This window comes from Ovis aries, chromosome 1 (genome assembly GCF_016772045.2).
Source record: "Ovis aries strain OAR_USU_Benz2616 breed Rambouillet chromosome 1, ARS-UI_Ramb_v3.0, whole genome shotgun sequence".
Taxonomy (NCBI): Eukaryota; Metazoa; Chordata; class Mammalia; order Artiodactyla; family Bovidae; genus Ovis; species Ovis aries.
This window is the reverse complement of record NC_056054.1, coordinates 62028632-62049006: the sequence shown is the minus strand read 5'-3', so window position 1 is coordinate 62049006 and position 20375 is coordinate 62028632. Positions and strand designations below refer to the sequence as shown.

Genomic DNA, 20375 nt, shown 5'->3' with positions numbered 1-20375 from the left:
CCCTGTCCATCACCAACTCCTGGAGTTCACTCAAACTCACGTCCATCCAGTTGGTGATGCCATCCAGCCATCTCATCCTCTGTCGTCCCCTTCTCCTCCTGCCCCCAATCCCTCCCAGCATCAGAGTCTTTTCCAATGAGTCAACTCTTTGCATGAGGTGGCCAAAGTATTTGGAGTCAGACAAATCTAAATTTTAATGTTAGCTTACCAGTTAGTAGCTATGTAATTTTAGGCAACTTATTTAATTGGCATGAGCCTCAGTTTTCTCATTTGTAAAACCAAATTAATGCCCACCTACCTGACAAGATTGTTGTGAAGATAAAATATAGCACATATGAAGGACCTATCTAATTATCTGGTATGTGGTAGATGTTTGATTCAACAGCTGATTAAGGTTATCTTGTGTGTGCCCAGTTGGGTTCATAATATAAAGTAGTACATTATCATTCATTCATAGTAGTTTGATAAATTCTTGCAACTTGTATTTTAAAGCTCTTTATTAAGTGTGTAGACATCTAGGGTTTTTTGTGTTCACTTGAACTGACTCTTTATCATTGTGAAATGGCACTTTTTAACCCTTATCATATTCTTTGCTCTAAAATTTACTTTGATGTTAATATAACCATTCCAACTTTCTTATAACTAGTGTTAGCATGGCATATCTTTTTTCATCCTTTTAAATTATTTGTATCTTATATTTAAAGTAGGTTTCTTGTTACACAGCATATAGTTGAGTCTTGCTTTTTTAAGCCAACCTAACAATCTCTACCTTTTAATTAAGGTGCTTATATCATTTAAATTGCATGAAATTATTAATATGGTTTCTTTCTTTTTTTGCCTTCTTTTGGATTAACTGAGTGGTTTTTTTTTTAGGATTCCAGTCTATCTCATATGTTAGCTTATTAGCTATAACTCTTTGTTGTGTTATTTTATGGTTTATAGTACACATATTTAACGTATTACAGCCTACTTTCAAGTGATCGTGTGCCAGTACATGTATACCATAAAAACCACCTGGCATGGTTTTCCTTCTGCATACAGGGCTTCCTTTAATATTTCTTATACTGCAGATCTGCTAGTAATAAGTTCTTTTTGCTTCTGTATGTCTGTAAACGTATTTCACCTTCGTTTTTTAAAGGTAGTTTCACGAGGTAGAGACTTCTAGCCTGGCTGTTTTTACCCTGGAGCTTTAAAGATTTTGCTCTTTAGTTTCTTTTGTTTCTGATGAGAAATCTGCTGTCTTCTTCGTCTTTGTTCTTCTGTGTGGGATGTATCCTCCCCCCACCCCCCGCCCCGGATGCTGTTAAATTTTTTCTCTTCATCTCTGGTTTCAATGGTTTGATTCTGTTTCTCTTCATCTCTGGTTTCAATGGTTTGATTCTGATATACTTGTATGTAGTTTTCTTCATGTTTCTTGTATTTGGGGTTCATTGAATATCTTGGATCTGTGGGTTTATAGTTTTTATTATGTTTGACATTTACTCAGTGTTATTTCTTCAAATATTTTTCTATCTCTTTCCCCCTACTTTTCAGAGATTCCAATAATATGTATATTTGGGTACTCGAAGTTGTCCTCTTTCTTTAATTTTCTAATATTTTCTCTGTGCTTCACTTTGAATAGTTTTACTGCTGTGACTTCAAATAACTAATCATTTCTCCTGTATTATCTAATCTGTCATTAGTTACACTCAGTTTCTTCTTTTTCATTTAAAGAATTCAGTTTCTTCTAAACCTTGCTTAGATGTGATTGACATTAAGTCAGAGTTTATTGGATATTTACTGAGCACCTACTATTTGAAAGACCCCAAGGCTCTTTGTATGGGCAAAGCGTGGTTTATTCTTGGCAAAGATTTCTGACTCATTCAAATAGTGCTGAGCATCTTCCTTGTGTGAGGCTGGGTCTCCACAATGATAAAGATGGGCATACATTATCAATATCCTTGGTTGCTTGTCATGGGAAGAAACTTATAGTCTAACATGAGTGGAAACAGATTAACTAGACTTACTAAGTTTATTTGTAATCTTTTGTCTGAAGTGATATCTGATTACACCACATGAAGATTTTCAATTAAACTCATCTAAAAGAATCCGCCTGCAGTGTAGGAGACCCAAGTTCGATCCCTGGGTCTGGAAGATCCCATGGAGAAGGGAATGGCAACCGACTCCAGAATTCTTGCCTGGAGAATTCTATGGACAGAGGAGCCTGACAGGCTACAGTCGATGGGGTCACAAAGAGTCAGGCACAACTGAATGACTGACACAACAAAAGGCAGACTTGAAAAGAACTTTCCTTTTACTTTAGGACCTGAGAGAAGAGGCACCAAAAATGAAAACAAAACCCCCAAACCAGGCTGATTTCCTTAGCTTGCCTTCCAGGTGTCTGCAAGGAGAAGGTGGGGGAGCTTGAAGGGGAAGACAGTGGAAGAGCTATGAAAGCTGTTCTGGCATTTGTCCTGTTGGTGCCTGGTGTCCCAAAACAGGTATCACTGAAGCCAGACATACTGTTGGTTCCCTGAGACCACATCCTTTGTAATATTGTACATATGGTTCCAAAGTGACAAAGAAAATGAATCTTAGAAGGAAAATTGAAAAAGCTCCACCTGAAATGTTTCAAGACGGAAATAATGAGCATCTGTGTTAGTAAGAACAGCATTAAAAATCTATCCCTAGCCAAGGCTCTGCTGGAAGAAGGGGGATAACGTGCTTGTACTTGCTCAGGAGGCCATCTAGAGGTGCTGAGAATGAGAGGAGGGGGAAGTTCTCTTGTGTTACAAGTGGTTCAGGGCTTGAATACTATCCTAGAAACTTAGGATTTTTAGAGACTAAACATTCTTTACAGAAGATCTAACTCAACTTTCTCAGCTCACAGAGAAATAAAGGGAACTTCCTGAGGTTGAAGGAAGTTAGTTAGCATCAGGTGAAAGTTGAGGATCTGGGTTTCCTGTAACTTTGGGAGAATTGTTTCCTAGTTAATGCATGGCAGCACCTTGGCTTTAAAAGCAGTAGGTATGTTTTTGACCCTTTTCCTATTCTTCACAGATAACTTTTGACAACAAAGCCCACAGTGGAAGAATTAAGATAAGTTTAGATAATGACATCTCTATCAGAGAATGTAAAGACTGGCATGTATCTGGATCAAGTAAGTAATGAATTTTACTAGTTTTCAAAATGGTTATTAAATAATATTAAACAGTTATTAAATTACTCGTCCCAAGGATACGTGGAGCTTCAAATGAAAGAATTGGATCATGTCCAAGTCCCTAATTCATTTTAGTTATCTAATGTTCCAAGTAATTCATAAGTTAATTTAAATGGTTTTTCTTGCCCTTTCCATGAGCCTTCACTGGCTAGTCCTTACTAAAAAAAACTGCTTATAATTCCCCCAACAACAACAAAAAAAATCACATCTTCTCAAACCAGTATTTATCGAGTGTTTATTGCATAAGTACTTTGAGCTACACTTTCCTTACTTCAGTGTTTTAAAATATCTTTGAGATAGGTAGCATCCCTATTTTTTACAGATGAAGAAACTAAGGCTCAGAAGTGAATTTTGGTGTCTTTGGTCATATATCCAGGGAGAATTCAGGTAGGATTTGACCCTGAAATATCCCACACATTATAATTATCTTCTATCCAGGTCGAAAAGTAGATGAAATGAGGACAGAGTACAGTCCTAGAAATATGGACACAAACTCAAGTATAAATTGAGTATCGCTGAGAATTTTGGAGCTGAACTAGATGAAACTGACTGGAAAGAATTGATCTCGTTTCCTAGTTCCTTATAGTGGCGTGTAATAGTGTGTTGTGCTTGACTTTAATAATTAGGTCAGAGGGTCTTGGATTCTAGTAAGCAGAAGCGCCATTCCAAATACCTGCTAAGATGCAGTTTTCCCAGCTTCACACAAGACAGTCAGTAAGTCTGGCAGTGAGACCCAGGAATGTGCAGTGAGTCCTTATTCAGACCATACTTGGATAATAACTACTTTAGGGTTCCCTACTAATGGATTCACAAAGTTCAGAAATAGTAATGAGATAGCATGAATAAATGAAATAAAATGTCTTCATTTTAGTATTCTTTTCACTAATAGGTAACTTCAAATATATGAAGACCTGGACTCACAAACTTCAATTATAAAATTTCAATCACAAAATTGTTTATTTGAAACACAAACCTGTTTTGTCATCTGTAAACATCTTAATACTTCACATACTTGGGAACAGGGAAAATGAGAGCATATGAAGGTGCCTGGGACATAAACTTTCTCTCAAATGTTTGTTTCTTTTAAGTTTTTCTGAAGTAGATATAGTCCTTCATATAACATTTAGATGCCTCTTGACAAAAGTATGGGTTGCTTCATTACAGTATAGCCTTGAGTTCTTTCCATCAGCAGAGAGCAGTCCAACTTGTTAAGTCAGACAAGCTCTGTAAGCGAGCATGTGACGGCCACCCTCCGCTCTTCACCTAGCTGCGCTTCTGCTGGGAGGACTGATTCCCAGAATCTCTGTGCGGGTGGCTCTGCCTTGTCATTCAAGTCTCAGCTAAAAGCCACTGCCTCTGGTGAGGCCTGCCTTCACTGTTGGAACAAACCTCTCTTCTCCCCATTCCCTCTCCCAAAGCTCCCTCAGCAGTGGTGCTCAAATTTTAGTGTTACCTGGAGAGCTTAGGAAAGCAGTTCCTGATTTACTAGGGCTAGGGTAAGGCAGGAGGATGTTCATTTCTAACAAGTTCCAAAGAGATGCCAAGAACCACTGATAGAGTGAGACAAACTGCAAAGGTCTGTACGCTGACTCTGCACTTACTGGCCTGGAATCTCAGGCAAGTTCTGTGACCGCTCTGGGCTTCAGTTTTCTCACCTGCAAAGTGGGGATAATCACACCTACCTCGTGGGGTTACTGTGAGGTGCAAATGAGTTAAATCTTCAAAAATGCTTGAAACTACCCCAGGTAGGAAATACACTTAGTGGCTGTTTGGACTTACTTTCTTCCTATCACATACTCCTCTCAGGAAGTATTTTGTTCCTGTACTTGTTTACTTTTTCCTCTTATCTCACTGGAGTAGAGGTTCCACAAGGTCAGGGACTCTATCTGTCTTGTTCACTATTGTATTCTCAGCATAAAATACACCTCATGCTTAATGAGTATTTTATACCTAGATAAGTATATTTAAATAAGATATGCGGGAACCCTAACTGTATTAAGAACAAAAGATGACAGGTAATGGTTAAATATCTTTGATACATGGTTTTGAGGACTTTTAACCTTCTTTAAATACTAACAGAAGAATCTGTATCAGAGCTTTTTTTGCTTGTTATCTTTGTACAAAGAATACTTGAATTTTTAAAATTATTCTAAACGTGAGTGTGAAGAAGGATCCATATAAAACTTGAAAATGTTTCTGAGGAAAAAAAAAATGTTTCTGAGGATGGAAAAAAAAAAGACGACACATTATGTCTTTCGTCAAGTGATTTAACATGAACATGTCAATTCTCCCTAGATTAATCTATAAATTCAGCATGATTCCCCCCAAAAATTAACAGTAAGATTGTTATTGGAATTTGACATTTTGGTCCTGAAGAAATATGGGAAAATAACAAGTAAGACTAGCCAGCGGAAATTCTAGGAAAGTAATGAGATGTATTTTTCTTAGGCATTAAAACACACAAAAAAGTTGGAAAGGGAAGATATGGTACTTGAATACATTCAACAGCCATTTGGTACATGATAAAAATGGCATTTCACATCACTTGCTCCTTTTATTGGTAAAAACTAATGAATACTGATATCCAATGATGAAGAAGATGTGTGATGTGTGTAGGCATGTAAACTGGCATGATATTTTTGCAGAGCAATTTCTTAGATCTATTTTTAGAAAGATGCATATGCTTTAACCCAACAATTCCATCTTTGGATATTCATCCACCTAAAGAATCACTGGAACCTGTGCACAAAGAGGACCTGGAGAATGGATTGTAGTAGTGAAACCAGATTACAGCCTGAACATTCTTACAAATAAAGTCTTGTACATCTGTACTGAAATGACGCAATGCAGCTGTTAAAATAAATGAGGCTAAAAATGGGGGGGCGGGTAAGAAGTAGAAGTAAATGTCACCACACTGATGTTCCAGCACATAAGCAGGTAACCTTCTTTCCTCCAGTTCAGAAGAACACTCATTACATGATGATCTTTGATGTCTTCATTATTCTGACATGCTTGGCTTCGTTAATCCTGTGTGTTCGATCTGTGGTGAGAGGACTTCAGCTTCAGCAGGTAGGAGTCACTGCTTTCTAGGAATGCACTGGTCGTTTTGACTGACAGAAGTTCACCATGCCTCCCCTCTTTTCCCTAAAGGAATTTGTCAATTTTTTCCTCCTCCATTATAAGAAGGAAGTTTCTGTTTCTGGGCGAATGGAATTCGTCAATGGATGGTATATTATGATTATTATTAGTGACATATTGACCATCATTGGATCAATTCTGAAAATGGAAATTCAAGCTAAGGTAAAATTTTTTCCTATTTATGTCATTGTTAGTATCAGATTTGCCTTAACTGTCGTTTGTTTTTCCAAAATGTAAGGATTCACAGAGTACAAGATTTTTTTCAAACATTGTATTGAGTAAACCTGAAATAACAGTAATTCGTAAGAGTATAGTCAGGAAATATTTTAGGCTGTTTTTCAAAGTGTGATTTAAGTCCTCTCAATCAGGGTCGTTTGGGTAAAATACCCCATGTCATCTGATAAAATACCCCACGTTAGACCTACTGAATGTGAACGCTGAGGTTGGGGCCTATAAATTCTTACACACACTGAAAGTCATACACACACCAAGATAACTAAGGTAAAAGATTTTTTTGTTGTTGTTCTTAGGAGGAATGCCAGAATCTTCAGTAGAAGGAGCTGGACTGTGGGCAGGAGATGGGAAGTGAGGCCAAAGTACTATTGTGCGAGTCCTTGCAGTTATTCCTTTATCCATTCAAACTGAGAATATTCCCATTTTCTTGCTGTTACCATTGATGTACTGCAAGGTTTTCCATTTTAAGTTAGGACTAATCCAGCTTGTATATCAACCCTCCCCCGAAGCAAAAAAAAAAAAAAATACTATTCAAACTAATCTTGTTTAGATTTATGTTTTTCTATCCTCAACTGCAATTAAGGATGAGTATAAACCACATGGGGAGCCTGTTTTGGTTGAGATTCCTGGGCAGAGATCTCAAATGCAATAGCTCAGATATGATAAGAGCTTATTTCTCCCTCATGTAATTGTCAGGGTGGGTTTTCCAGCCTGGCAAGTCATGCAGCTCCACACAGTCATTCAGGAATCTAAGTTTCTCCCATCTTTTTCTCTGATGACCATTGAAGGCTCACCCAGGCTGCATGATTGATACTGGATTGTCTCATGAACAGGGTGCAGCCCATGGAAGGGAGAACCTGGTATGGTAGGTAGTAGGTCTCTTATAGTCATCCCTTGGCTCAGAATGGCAGCCTTCATTCTGTCCAGTCCTGCTGGAGAAAATTTAGCCACATCTGACTGCAGGGGAGCTGGGAAGACAGCCCACACATGTACCTCAGAAAGAGAGAGTGAGTTTAGAAGCCATGGAGCAGCTGTCACCATATGCCAGGGTAATATATATCATTGAAATAGATGTTTAACTTTAGGGAACAAATAAAGAGAAGTAGGGGGAGATTTGCAGCAAATCTTCATTTTTACTAATCCCACCTACCATTAGCTTCAGTGAGCCCTTAATGGTGTCCAGCAGTCTTTCTACATTTTTCTAGACCATGCATTCCCCCTGCCTTCTAGCTGATCATTTCATATTTTTTCTCGCTTGAAACTTCTAAACTTCTAATACCTCTTTTCTATCCTTTCTTCCAGCTGATGACCTCACTTTCTGTTTCACAAAATATTAAACAGAATTGAAATTCTACAAAATCCCACTTCATTTATCTACCCATCAACATCAATGCCCATACACTTTGCATTTTCTCTTACTGTGGATATAATATTTAGGTTACTATCCAGGGCCAACTCCTCCATGTGCCTATCAGATGCTGTCCCTGCTTGCTTGTTCCAGACCCATGAGCATCAGTGCCCATACACTTTGCATTTTCTCTTACTGTGGACATAATATTTAGGTTACTATCCGGGGCCAACTCCTCCACGTGCCTATCAGATGCTGTCCCTGCTTGCTTGCTCTTCTTACTCTGTTTCTCATGCATCCTTAATTTCCTGTTCTCTGCCATGGCGTTTCCATGAGCATGTTTTGTTTTGTTTTTTCTTTCTTTCTAAAAAGACAAAATCTCAACCTGTTCTCTCTCCAGCTACTTCCCCATTTCTCTGCTCTCCTTTACATAGCAAAAGACCTCAAAAGAGTATTTAATACTGTTTCTGGCTCTGTTCATCCAGTTCTATCTTGTATCTGTTCTAATCAGGCTGCACAGAAAGTGTATTTTCCAATGACCTGTAACTGTTGCTGTGTCTAATATTCAGTTATTTACCCTCATTTTGACCCATTAGCAGCTTTTTAACATTGCAAGCACTTTCTTTGTTGATGAGTTTTTTCGCTGGCTGTCACTTACCTAATTTTTCTCTTGAATCATGGCTGGTCTTCCCTTCCCTTTGCTGTTCCTTCTGACTTCACCAAGCTATTTAAGTAACAGAGCTTCAAGGCACCGTGCTTAAACACCTCGTTTTTCTGCCTTTGTTTTGTGATCTTATCCTGTCCTATTGCCTTAAAGAGTACCTATTTTCCAGTGATTTTCAAATCTGTTTCTCCAGTTTGGAATTATTCCCTGAACTCCAGTCTCAAATATCCAACTGTTTCTTCCACATCTTCACTTGAATGTCTACACAGCTTCACAAATTTAACATACCTGAAACAATCATTGTCTCAATGGACATGAGTTGGCGCAAACTCTGGGAGTTGGTGATGGACAGGGAAGCCTGGCGTGCTGCAGTCCATGAGGTCACAAAGAGATAGACATGACTGAGAGACTGAACAAAACAACTCCACCTGCAAAGTCAAAACTCACTTCTCTGTGGCCTTTCAAACTTCAGTTAATGGCAGCTCTTTTCAGCTGTTCAAGGAAAAAAACCATAGATCCATCCTTGGCTCCTCTTTTTTACTAATTCCCTCTCCTCCATATCTCATCCAAGAGAAAATCCTGTTTGTCTACCTTCAGAAATCCCCTCATCACCTTCACCATTCCCAGCCTGGTCCAAAGCACCATCAGCTCTCATCTGCATTACTGCAGTAGCCATCTCTCTCTTCCACAGTCTGCTCTCAACCATTGAGTCAACATTGGATTACAGCACTCCTGTTCAGAGCTCTCAATCTCCCTCATCTATTCAAAGTAAAAGGCAAAGCTGTTAAATGATACTTGTGAAACTCTAAACTACCTGCTTCCTCACCTCAGTGACTCCTTATTCTCCTCTATCATTCTCTAGCCAGACCACTATCTTGCCAGATGCCCTCCTGCTTTGGGGCCTCTGCAGATACTGGTCCCTCTGCCTGGAAAGCTCTTCCCCTAGATTCTTGCTTGGTTTGCTCCCTCACTCCCTTCATGTCTTTGATCAAATGCCCCCTTTTCAGTGAGACCTTCCCTGATCACCCTTTTGAAATGCAGTGCACAGCCATCCTTTGTCCCCTCCCCTGAATTTTCTCCTCTCCACTTACCATCAGCCCATGTATGAAGGGTTGCGCTAATTAACGTCTGTCATCTCTCTCTACACCCACTAGAATGTAAACCTCATGAGGGCAGGGAATTTTGTCTGTTCACTACTTTGTCCTTAGCACCTAGAATGGTGCCAAACTCTTTGCTACTCAATAAATAATTTTTGCCCCAATGAATCTCTGCTATATAACTGATAATTTTTTTCCACTGTGTTTCAGAGTCTAACAAGTTACGATGTCTGTAGCATACTTCTTGGGACCTCTACCGTGCTTGTGTGGCTTGGAGTTATCCAGTACTTTGATTTTTTTCAGAAATACAATGTAAGGAATTCCACAGATCTCCAAGCTGTTGGTATTTCTCTTTCAAAGTTACTGCACTGCTTTGTTTGAAGGACAAAGGGATTCTAATAACCTCTTTTACTTTCCCAGCTCCTCATTCTCACCCTCCAGGTGGCACTGCCCAATGTCATCAGGTTCTGCTGCTGTGCAGCCATGATTTATTTAGGCTATTGCTTCTGTGGATGGATTGTGCTGGGGCCTTATCATGATAAGGTACTAGTAAACAACTTTCTCTGTTGCTGTTAAGCTCTCAGGGTAGTACCAGTGGCTTGCTATTCTTTTAAAATAAGCTCCTTTTACTTTGTGACTCAGCCTTAAACGTTGAAGGTATTGTGTCTGTTGCCGTGTTTTTAAACTGGTGAGGTAAGACCAGGTGGCACTAATGGGAAAGAACCCGCCTCCCAGTGCAAGACATATAAAAGATGTGGATTCAGTCCCTGGCTTGGGAAGATCCCCTGGAGGAGGGCAGGGCAACCCACTCCAGTATTATTGCCTGGAGAAATCCCATGGACAGAGGAGCCTGGCAGGCTATAGTCCATAGTGTTGCAAAGAGTTGGACACGACTGAAGCGACTGAGCGCACACGCAAGGTAAGACCAGCTTGAGAGGATGGTCGATTCCTTGGTTGCCTCAGCTCCTTTTGTGAGCAGTGTCAGATAGTTAAGTGCCTCTTCCCATCAGTGGAGCCAGGTTTGACAATTTGATTCATCAACATATATTTATGGGCTATTTAGGTAATTTTTATTGAAATGTGACTCTATTTTTTAAAGTAGTATGGGGAGAAACTTGTAGAAATATTTGAAAATTTTGTTTACTAGAGTTATAGTCTTGACTGTAATACCATCATCTTAAATGGAATGAACTTTAGAACAGAAGCATGAGCATTTGTGTTCAAGACCTGAATGCAGAAGCATTTCAAGGATCTCTTTCTATAGAAAAGTAAAGGAGAGGGTAAAGGCTTGACTCAGAGGAGCTGGTCTGTCCCTTCCGTGTTTTTCTTCTTCAGTTCAGGCTCCTCCTATGAAGAGGAACATCAAGAAGGAGCTCCTCGTTCCAAGAAAAACAGTAGGCATGTACATACTATGTAGATCACAAAATAAATGTCTATAGGAATGACTTTTCCCGGTTGTCTCCATTGTGTACATGTTATTAAACTTTTGTTTGATTTTCTCTTGTTTTTTTAAAAAAAATGCCTGTGGTTCCCTAAGGGTATTTGTTTGAAAGGGTAACTTGGGATATCTAGTTCCACTATTTTTATTATGGAGTCATGATCAAAGTCTCCAGTGGGAAGGAACATGAAATAAAATGAGTATTTTTTTTTTTTTTGCAGTTCCGATCTCTGAACATGGTCTCTGAGTGTCTTTTCTCGCTGATAAATGGAGATGATATGTTTGCCACATTTGCAAAAATGCAGCAAAAAAGTTACCGGGTCTGGCTGTTTAGCAGAATTTACCTCTACTCATTCATCAGCCTTTTTATATACATGATTTTAAGTCTTTTCATCACACTGATCACTGATACGTATGAAACAATTAAGGTAGGGTCATCAAGAACCTCGAGGAGTGACATTTCCCTAGAACTTGTAGAGAGTCAATAAAATACAGTACCTAATGGGGAGGAGATCAATGGAATGGTAATTTCTTCTGAGTAGAGAAAAAGGACTTCAATTTTAGTTCCCGAGAAACAGAATTTCTAGAATGTTGAAAGGTTTGTCTTTGAGTAACTATGTGTTTTCAAACAAGCTTTCTAATCTTTTATTAGCATTATAAGGATCATTAGGTATTGGGTTAGTGAAACATGACATTTCAGATGGTCAAAATCTTGTGGGGAGCTTTAAAATCCAATTTTCATGAAGAAAAATTGACCTCTTTATTTGAAGTGTGCTGTAACTGAACTCATCATTCTGCTAGGCCCTTCTTGGGACCACTCCAGAGGCTTGGTCTCCAGAACAGTCAAGGAACTGTTAGGTCAAGAACTCGCCATGTATATGTTCCACATTTAGGAGCATGATTTGAAAAGCTGTTATCATTTAGTCGCTCACTTGTGTCCAACTCTCAATCGCTACTACTGTTATTCACGCTGGATTTTAAAAATCAGTTTGAGCCCTTTAAAATATGGAAAGGCAGAATAAATATCCATATGTATTCAAATTTCTAATAACCTTCCCACATGGTGCTAGTGGCTCAAGAACCCATCTGCTAATGCAGGAGATGTAGGAGACTTGGGTTCGATCCCTGGGTTGGGCAGATCCCCTGGAGAAAGAAATGGCAATCTACTCCAGTATTCTTGCCTGTAGAATCCCATGGACAGAAGAGCCTGGTGGGCTACAGTCCATTGCAAAGAGTTGGATACGACTGAAGCAACTTGGCCTGCACACACACGTTAGTAGTAGCACGTTAGGTATATTATTGGCATAGACACTTCCATCTGGGGACTTCTGTTTCTGAACATGAGAGGGTAATGAAACCTGATGCCATGTGAATAGATAAGGAGAAAGACGATCAAGAGTTGATGGATTATATATTGGTAATTACAAATACCTTGTTCAGGCAATCAGGGCTGTGACTTCATTCTTACTTAATCAGGTGTCAAGAACTGACTGTCCTCAATGCTCACTTGACCGACTTGCTTAGAGTCACCAGGGAGACTGGAAAGAATGTAGTTGTACCTGTCCAAATCCCTTCCCATGGTGCTCTAAAAGTTCACTGCCTTCACCTCTGCATGTAGAAAGCTATATTTTATTCAAGGGTGATGATATCTGAGGTCTCAAAGAGTAATGTGAATGGACAGCTCTTGACACAAGCTTAAGACTCTTAGTTTAGATGCTAACCTCTTTCCACGGACTCAGGGCACTTGTCACATGGGTGAGTCCTTTCTGATCCTTTCTGGCCCAGGGCCCATTCTCAGGATCTTAGATCCCCAAACTGAAATAAATATTAGATCTTTATATAAATCTCTCTGTCTGGAAGAGAGACTCCAAAATAGTATGCAGGCTGGATTTTCCCTGGAAGGAGGTCTTAGATTCAGATTCAACATGTCCATTTCAGGTTGACTCAGACCCACGAAAGAGAGCCCAGGAGGACACTGCAGAATCTTAGACCCACTTTTCCTTAGGCAAACCTAAGAGTGGCTCTAGAGGCTCCATCGCCATGAAAATACATGGAATCGAGTGAACTATCCCTTTAGAAAAACCCCTGCCTAACCCACCCCTGTGGGTTTCCCAGGTGGCGCTAGCGGTAAAGAACCTACTTTCCAGCGCAGGTAGATGTAAGAGATGCAGGTTCGATCCCTGGGTCGGGACGATCCTCTGGAGGAGGGCATGACAATCCACTCCAGTATTCCGTGGAGAATCCCATGGACAGAGGAGCCTGACCGTAGGGTCGCACAGAGTTGGACACGACTGAAGCGACTTAGCATGCATCCCACCCCTGTAGCCAAATGATCCACTCTGAATTTGAAATAAAGCTGTTCTCAAGGGACTTATTAATGAAAACTTTTTTTTTAATTCTTCTGTATAGCATTACCAACAAGATGGCTTTCCTGAGACTGAACTTCATATGTTTATATCAGAGTGCAAAGATCTGCCTAATTCTGGAAAGTACCGATTAGAAGAAGACACTCCAGTATCGATATTCTGCTGTTGTGAAAAGTAGCTGTTAGGCTAATCTGTGCTCTGGAGAGAATATATTATGTAAATGAGTTGAGAGATAAAAATAGGTATTTTAATATCAGATGTAGTATGTCTGAAGACTACTATTTTGAGCAAATTGATGACTGTAATTCATCAAGAACTGTGTTTATATTTTTAAAGCAATATTTAATGTCTATAGCTTTGTGCTAGGTTTATTTTTTTAAAAAACCCACTTTGATGAGGGAAACTGTTGAATTCTTGTCCTGTTTTTTTTTTTTTTTTTGCCACTTTTAGAATATGTTTTCCATACCTTTCTTTACTCTTGCTTCCAGTTATTTTGACTGTGCTGACTGTGTCCTCAGTAGAAACAGTGCCTGGTCTGATGTCAGCCAAGTCACTAACCCTGGCCTGGACCATTCTCAGTGGTCATCTGAGAGACGGGATGGTTGCTGTCTATCCAGTAATCATTGGTGGCTCAGATGGTAAAGAATCTGCCTGCAGTGCAGACCTGGGTTCGATCCCTGGGTGAGGAAGATGCCCTAGAGTAAGAAATGGCAACCCAGTCTAGTATTCTTGCCTGGAAAATTCCATGGACAGAGGAGCCTGGTGGGTATAGTCCATGGGCTTACAAGAGTTGGACACAACTGAGTGACTTTAACTTTCTACAAGAATGAGAAGGAACAAAGTCACCAGCTAACAGTCACATATTTGGTTCTGAAGGGCAACTGTTATTTGATACTGTTTTGATTTCTGGAGAAGATCAGATTTTTTGGTACTCACGTATAGGTTTTCTCCTTTCCTATAGTATTAAAGGACAAAGTTGAAAGAGTATTCTATATATCTAAGAAAATTAAAGTGCATACCACAAGCATATTCAATCCCACAAGGATTTTTATTGGTACTTGCACAGCCTTGTGAAAAGTAAATGATGCACCAGGTCCCTTGGGGGCACATTCATTCCCTCAGAAAAGAGTAGCATTTCAGGGTCACTAATTGTGGTTTCATGGGGAGAAGTTCTATAACTGACATCAGAAATATTTTAGAAATCAATTATGTTCAAAATTTAAAAATCAATGGGAAATGTATGCCTTAAAAAGACATAAAACCAAAGTCTCTACTCCTTGCAGACTGCTGATTAGAAGCTTCAGGGATTTTCACAACATAAGTCTTTGTTTTGTGTGCTGTTTATTCAAACAGAAATTAATTCAGTGATGTAATGTGCAATAAAGGTTTTCTGAAAGCAAGCTCTTTTTCAAGGAAATTGATTTGTTAATTTTTCATTTTAAGGGCTAAATGAAGGTAACCTCAAGACACTGAACTCTTACTGTTTTAACACAATAACATTCATAATAATGACTCTAGGTGTCAAAATGTGAGATTCTGCAATGAATATAAGCTATTTTGTAGTACCTATGGCTTTTAAAAACTAGAAATCTAATCTCTAGGTGAATTTTTTTTTAATCTTCATTCTAATATTTGTGTCACAATCATTTTTGGAATTTGCTGGAATGCATTGAGTTTTGAGATTGTGTTCATTATCTGACAGATACTTCTTTTTATCCCTTCAGAAGTTTTTGGATTAGCAGTAATATTTCAGTGGAAATGTGAGACCACTGACTTACTGCTCTGAGGTTTTGCTTTTCTCTGAAGTCACTATGTTCCTCCTGTGGAAATACAGCCAATGACTTAGCACCTTCACATCTTTCTCCTGATTGTTCAAGCTTTCTTATTGTCGGGAATCCATGATAAACTCCAAGGCCTAATTTTTAGTAATCATCCCCGTGATCTTAGCTGGAAAGTTTCTAAGTTTCTCACCATTAGGTAGGATATGGGCTGTAGACTTTTCACAGATGTTCTTAATTGAGTTGAAGATATTTCTCTCTGTTCCTATTTTGCCAACAATTTTTAAAATCATGAATGAGTATTGGATTTTGTCAAGTGAATTATTTGCATCTATTGATATTATTGTGATTTTTTTTTTGAGCTCACTGATGTGATGAATTACATTAGTTTGAGTTTAGAATGTTGAACTAACTTTGCATACCTGGAATAAATCCCACTTGGTTGTGGTGTTTGATTATTTTTATACATTGTTGCTAGAGAAGGCAATGGCATCCCCCTCCAATACTCTTGCCTGGAAAATCCTAGGGACAGAGGAGCCTGGAAGGCTGCAGTCCATGGGGTCGCTGAGGGTTGGACACGACTGAGTGGCTTCACTTTCAGTTTTCACTTTCATGCATTGGAGAAGGAAATGGCAACCCACTCCAGTGTTCTTGCCTGGAGAATCCCAGAGACGGGGGAGCCTGGTGGGCTGCCATCTATGGGGTCGCACAGAGTCGGACATAACTGAAATGACTTAGCAGCAGCAGCATACATTGTTGCATTCAATTTGCTAATCTTTTTTGTTGAGGATTTTGCATCTGTGTTCATGAGAGATACTGGTGTGTAGCTTTTTTGTTTGTAACGTCTTTATCTTTTTTTGTTATCAGGGTAATGCTAGCTTCATAGAATAAGTTAGGAAGTATGATCTCTGCTTCTGTCTTCTGGAAGAGATTATGGAGAACTGGTATAATTTCTTCCTTAAATGTTTGGTAGAATTTACCAGTGAACCCATCTCAATTGGTGCCTTCTGCTTCAGAAGATTAGTAATTATTGATTTAATTTCTTTAATAGACATAGGCCTATTGGATTGTCTATTTCTTCTTGTAGGCCAGGAATAGACCCACATCAATATAGTCGACCGATCTTTGACAAGGAGCAAAGGCAATACAGTTGAGCAAAGACAGTCTTTTTCGCAAATGGAACAACTGGATATTTACATACAAGAAAATGAACCTTAACGTAGACTTTACATCTGTCACAAAAATTAACTCAAAATGGATCATAGTTGTATATGTAAGATGTAAAACTGTAAGATTCCTGAAAAAAGAAAAATCTGGATGACCTTGGGTTTAGCAACAACTTTCCAAATATAACATTAAAGGTACAGTCCATGAAAGGAAAATGCCTTTTTGAAAGTGAAAAACAATGCCAATTGTGAATTAATTTACTAGTTTAGAATGGTCAAGATTTGGTGCCTAGAAACAATAATTTATATCTTAACGTGTGATATTTACAGCTTTCAGCCATCTGACTCCAATTATCCTTCAATCTAACACTGCCCGCCTCTTCTCCATCCCCAATTTCCTCAAACACTCAGTTTAAACATTTCCTAGAAGCTTGTTACTTAAAAAGTGATGGGTGGACCAGCCGTATCAGCAGCATCTTCTAGTTAGAAATGCAAACCCTCAAATCCTGTTCCAGACAGATCCACTGAATCAGAGTCTGTTTATATCAATTTGCTGATATAAAAAAGTGTTATCCCAGTTTACAGTCCCCTTCTAAAGGGACTGTAGTTCCTAGTGGAGTCCTAACATTTTGAAGTGAAGGGTTGTCCCTTTATAGTGGCTTTGTTTGTTTGTTTTAAATCTTTTTATTTTGTATTGGGGTATAGCTGATTAACAAGTGATAGTTTCAGGTGAACAGCGAAGGGATTCAACCATACATATACATATCCATTCTCTCCCAAACCCCTCCCATCCAGGCTGCCTACAGTGGCTTTTGTTTTTAATTAAAAAGGCTTAAAAATTCTTTAGCATAAAAATTATATATATAGATATATATCTGTATAAATATAATATTTCTTACTTACAACATAAACTTCCTCCAACACTCTCCAACCAAGCTACAGTCTGCCTCTTTACACCAGTGTCCACGTCCTTCCCACAAGAACAGTGCTGGAACATTTCCTCTCCTAAAAAGGAAACACACCACTGCTGCACCCACCTGCAGGGACTGTGAGTACACAAACAGGATCTTCCAAGTCTGTCTATACCCAGTGGGCACCTCTAATGAAACAGGCTCTAAACGAAGGCTTTTGCCCAATGGCCTATTGAAAGTGACCTTTAAAAGGGGCTGTAAAGAAACAGTGTTGCCTGCCATTTCAGTTCTACAAGCATCAAGCCATGGACAGTGTACCTTGAGGGGAATTCAGGATGATAAAAAATAGCTTTCTGGGCTTGGTTACACCGAGATAGTTAAGATACATATCTAAGTCAGTAACCCCAGATTCTTCTCATACATATAAAAGCACTAAGATCATTAACTTGTTCTTTATGATTAGCAGTGATCTTTGGATGTTCACCCACCCCAGCAAAAAATTCATGCACATTCTGGCTCTTCCCCTACCTCCTATTGAAACGAAGCACGATCCTAAGGAGACCCAAATAATAATAAAGTAGCTGTTAAGCATAGTCGGAGACCTTTAGCTCCTTCTCAAGGGCTATAGATAATATTCTGAGCCATAGCCTGTGTGCTCTCTTCTAGATACTGAAACTCCTACCAGGTGGAAGAAGTTGCCTACATCATGACCAGACTATATCCATGATGTAAGCTGCCACAATTCTGAGAACTGGCCTCGAAGTAAACAAACCTACCCTGGAACTGAAGATTAACTGTACCTAAAACAATCGAGATGGTGTTGGTCAGATATCAGAGCTGAGTGAACTGCTTTTGCATGTAGCCCCTTTCACTATGTCTGGAAAAGCTCTTGCCCCTGATTATGTGGGGATGGGGGAGCTGGCCTTTGGACAGGTGTTCCCTTCCCTACCGGACACAGCATCGGAAATAAAGCTAACTTTCCACCATCCTGGCCTGTGTATTGGCTTTTGAGCTGTGAGCGGCCACACCCCGCTTTCGGTCACGCTATTAGTCAGACACGACTGAGTGAGTGAGCATACACATAAGCCTTAGCGCCTCAGAGCTATCTGATGGGCTGTTTCCTGGACTATTGTCCTCAGTAAAGTCCTCAAACAAAATTTAAATCCCAGCTTTTGAGTGCTGTTCTTTTCTTTCCATGGACAAAGGGATCAATTACGTATCGTTTTATATACATTATGTGTGTTCAGTCGCTCCAGTTGTGTCTGACTCTGCAACCCTATGGACTGCAGTCCACCAGGCTCCTCTGTCCATGGGATTTCCTGGCAAGAATACTGGAGTAGGTTACCATTTCCTTTTCCAGGGGATCTTCCCCATCCAGGGATCAAACCTGCCTCTCTTGCACTGCAGGCAGATTCTTTACCGCTGAGCCACCGGAGAGACCCTTTATAGATATTACTTACTTCCAAGTGCTTCTATCTGGAGATGCATATTCTCAGAATATTCTTTGCCCAAGGTAAACCCAAAGACCTTTTAAAGTGAAGTCGCTCAGTCGTGTCCGACTCTTTGCAACCCCATGGACTACATGAAGCCTTATCAGGCTTCTCTGTCCATGGGATTTTCCAGGCAATAGTACTGGAGTGGATTGCCATTTCCTTCTCCAGGGGATCTTCCTGACCCAGGGATTGAACCCGGGTCTCCCGCATTGTAGACAGTCGCTTAACCGTCTGAGCCACCAAGGAACAGTTGCTAATTCGAACAGCCTGAACCTCTCGGACTCTGCCGCTCCTGCGGCTACCAATAGGAATAGGGTCTCTCGGAAAAGAAGCTTTCGGCCGGTTGGGACTTCCAAGTCAACATAATCCTCAGCTGAAAGTGGCATTTGGGTAAGTAACCGTGACCCTCCTTTCCAAGATTCATGTCCCGTTTCCAACAGGCGTCCTCCTTAGAAGTTCTGGGAGGGTAGAGCAACAGTGGCTGCAGACCAGCACGTGGTCTTATCTGGGGGTCCTCGGTGTTCAGCCCTGGGCTTGGCATTCATTGAAAGTGTCCCTTGTCTTGAACGCATCAAAATACAAATGACTTTTAAAATGGTTAAAGGACGGATGTCAGAATCAAAAGAATGCAGAAATCAAGGAAGGATAGTCAGGCGCCCCGGAGGGCAGGGAGTGCGCAGCCCGGCCACCCGGGGGCGGTGTGGAGGGCGCGGCGGCTGCCCAGCGTTCCACCGCCCGCGCCGCTTTTGAAGGTGCTTCTCCTCCGCACTACCGCCCGGCAGCCACTCAGGAGGCCTCCTTCTCCCGCCGCTCCGGGCAGCACCATGGCTCGCGACGTGGAGGCGCTGGACCTGCCGGCGTGGAGCAGGGCCTCAGGTCTGTCCCAGGGACCCCAGTGCAGGTCAGTACCCTGGGGGCGATCGCCGTGGGGGGCCCCTCCATCCTGCGGTCGCTCTTCGGGGGGGGTCCACAGCCACCCCTCCCCGGGCTGCTCTCCTCCTTGCATCTCCTGGCGCTCGCACCTCTGCTCCGGGGGCTCGGAGGCCGGCTTGTGCGGAAAAAGTGCTCCAGGACACCAAGTTGAGACGCTCTCCGGACGCGCTCCAGCCTGGAGCTTGGAGACCAGGCGGAGGTGGGGACTCGCGGTGGGGCGGGACGCCTGGCCACGCGCCCCTCTTCCCCAAGGCGTACGCCGACCAGCCTGGTGACCCAGCCGCCGGCGCCGCCCGAGCGACCCCGCGACTCCGTGTGCCTGCTCTCCGACCTGGGTCCGCGAGCACCGGGCAGCTGGTGGAAGAATAAGAGAGAGGGGCTAAAAGGAGGGGGCCCCCTAGGAGGGGTCTGACTTCAGGGGAGGCGGTCCCGCAAAGCCGAAATGCGTGCATTGAACTATTTCGCCTACTCCAAACCTCGAGAGCAGTGGAAAGTTTTGAAGGTGCAGGTATGAGCGTGCAGCCCTATCCTTTTCCCCAGGCCAGGAAGCCAGAGGACAGATCAGGTGTTTCCAGGTTAACCGTCAGATGAGGCGCCTGAGCTGTGTCTT

At 41.0% G+C, this 20375-nt stretch overlaps 2 protein-coding genes and 1 long non-coding RNA gene across 11 annotated transcripts in view; 2 read left to right on the top strand and 1 right to left on the bottom strand.

Annotated features, from left to right (window-relative positions):
• MCOLN3 (mucolipin TRP cation channel 3) overlaps positions 1-14884 on the top strand; it is a 36967-nt gene extending 22083 nt beyond the window's left edge. For 3 of the 4 annotated variants that reach the window (XM_015092077.3, XM_015092076.4, XM_004002144.6), the window contains exons 7-13: positions 3040-3139; positions 6156-6268; positions 6350-6499; positions 9891-9992; positions 10101-10223; positions 11340-11546; positions 13528-14884. In XM_015092077.3, coding sequence (XP_014947563.2) covers positions 3040-3139; positions 6156-6268; positions 6350-6499; positions 9891-9992; positions 10101-10223; positions 11340-11546; positions 13528-13662 — 930 coding nt within the window. In that variant the 3' untranslated portion in view covers positions 13663-14884. Of the gene's footprint in view, positions 1-3039; positions 3140-6155; positions 6269-6349; positions 6500-9890; positions 9993-10100; positions 10224-11015; positions 11079-11339; positions 11547-13527 lie in introns of those variants that run through there. The other variant, XM_060411344.1, reaches the window with a different exon arrangement.
• Positions 13896-20104, bottom strand: LOC132659345 (uncharacterized). Its single transcript, XR_009599661.1, has 2 exons — positions 18800-20104; positions 13896-17433 (listed from the first exon to the last, which is right to left on the bottom strand). It is a non-coding gene; the product is annotated as an uncharacterized LOC132659345 (long non-coding RNA).
• MCOLN2 (mucolipin TRP cation channel 2) overlaps positions 19107-20375 on the top strand; it is a 67186-nt gene continuing 65917 nt past the window's right edge. For 3 of the 6 annotated variants that reach the window (XM_042250438.2, XM_060411320.1, XM_060411333.1), the window contains exon 1: positions 19600-19733. In XM_042250438.2, coding sequence (XP_042106372.1) covers positions 19657-19733 — 77 coding nt within the window. In that variant the 5' untranslated portion in view covers positions 19600-19656. Of the gene's footprint in view, positions 19223-19599; positions 19734-20030; positions 20274-20375 lie in introns of those variants that run through there. The other 3 variants (XM_042250465.2, XM_060411337.1, XM_060411328.1) reach the window with 3 other exon arrangements.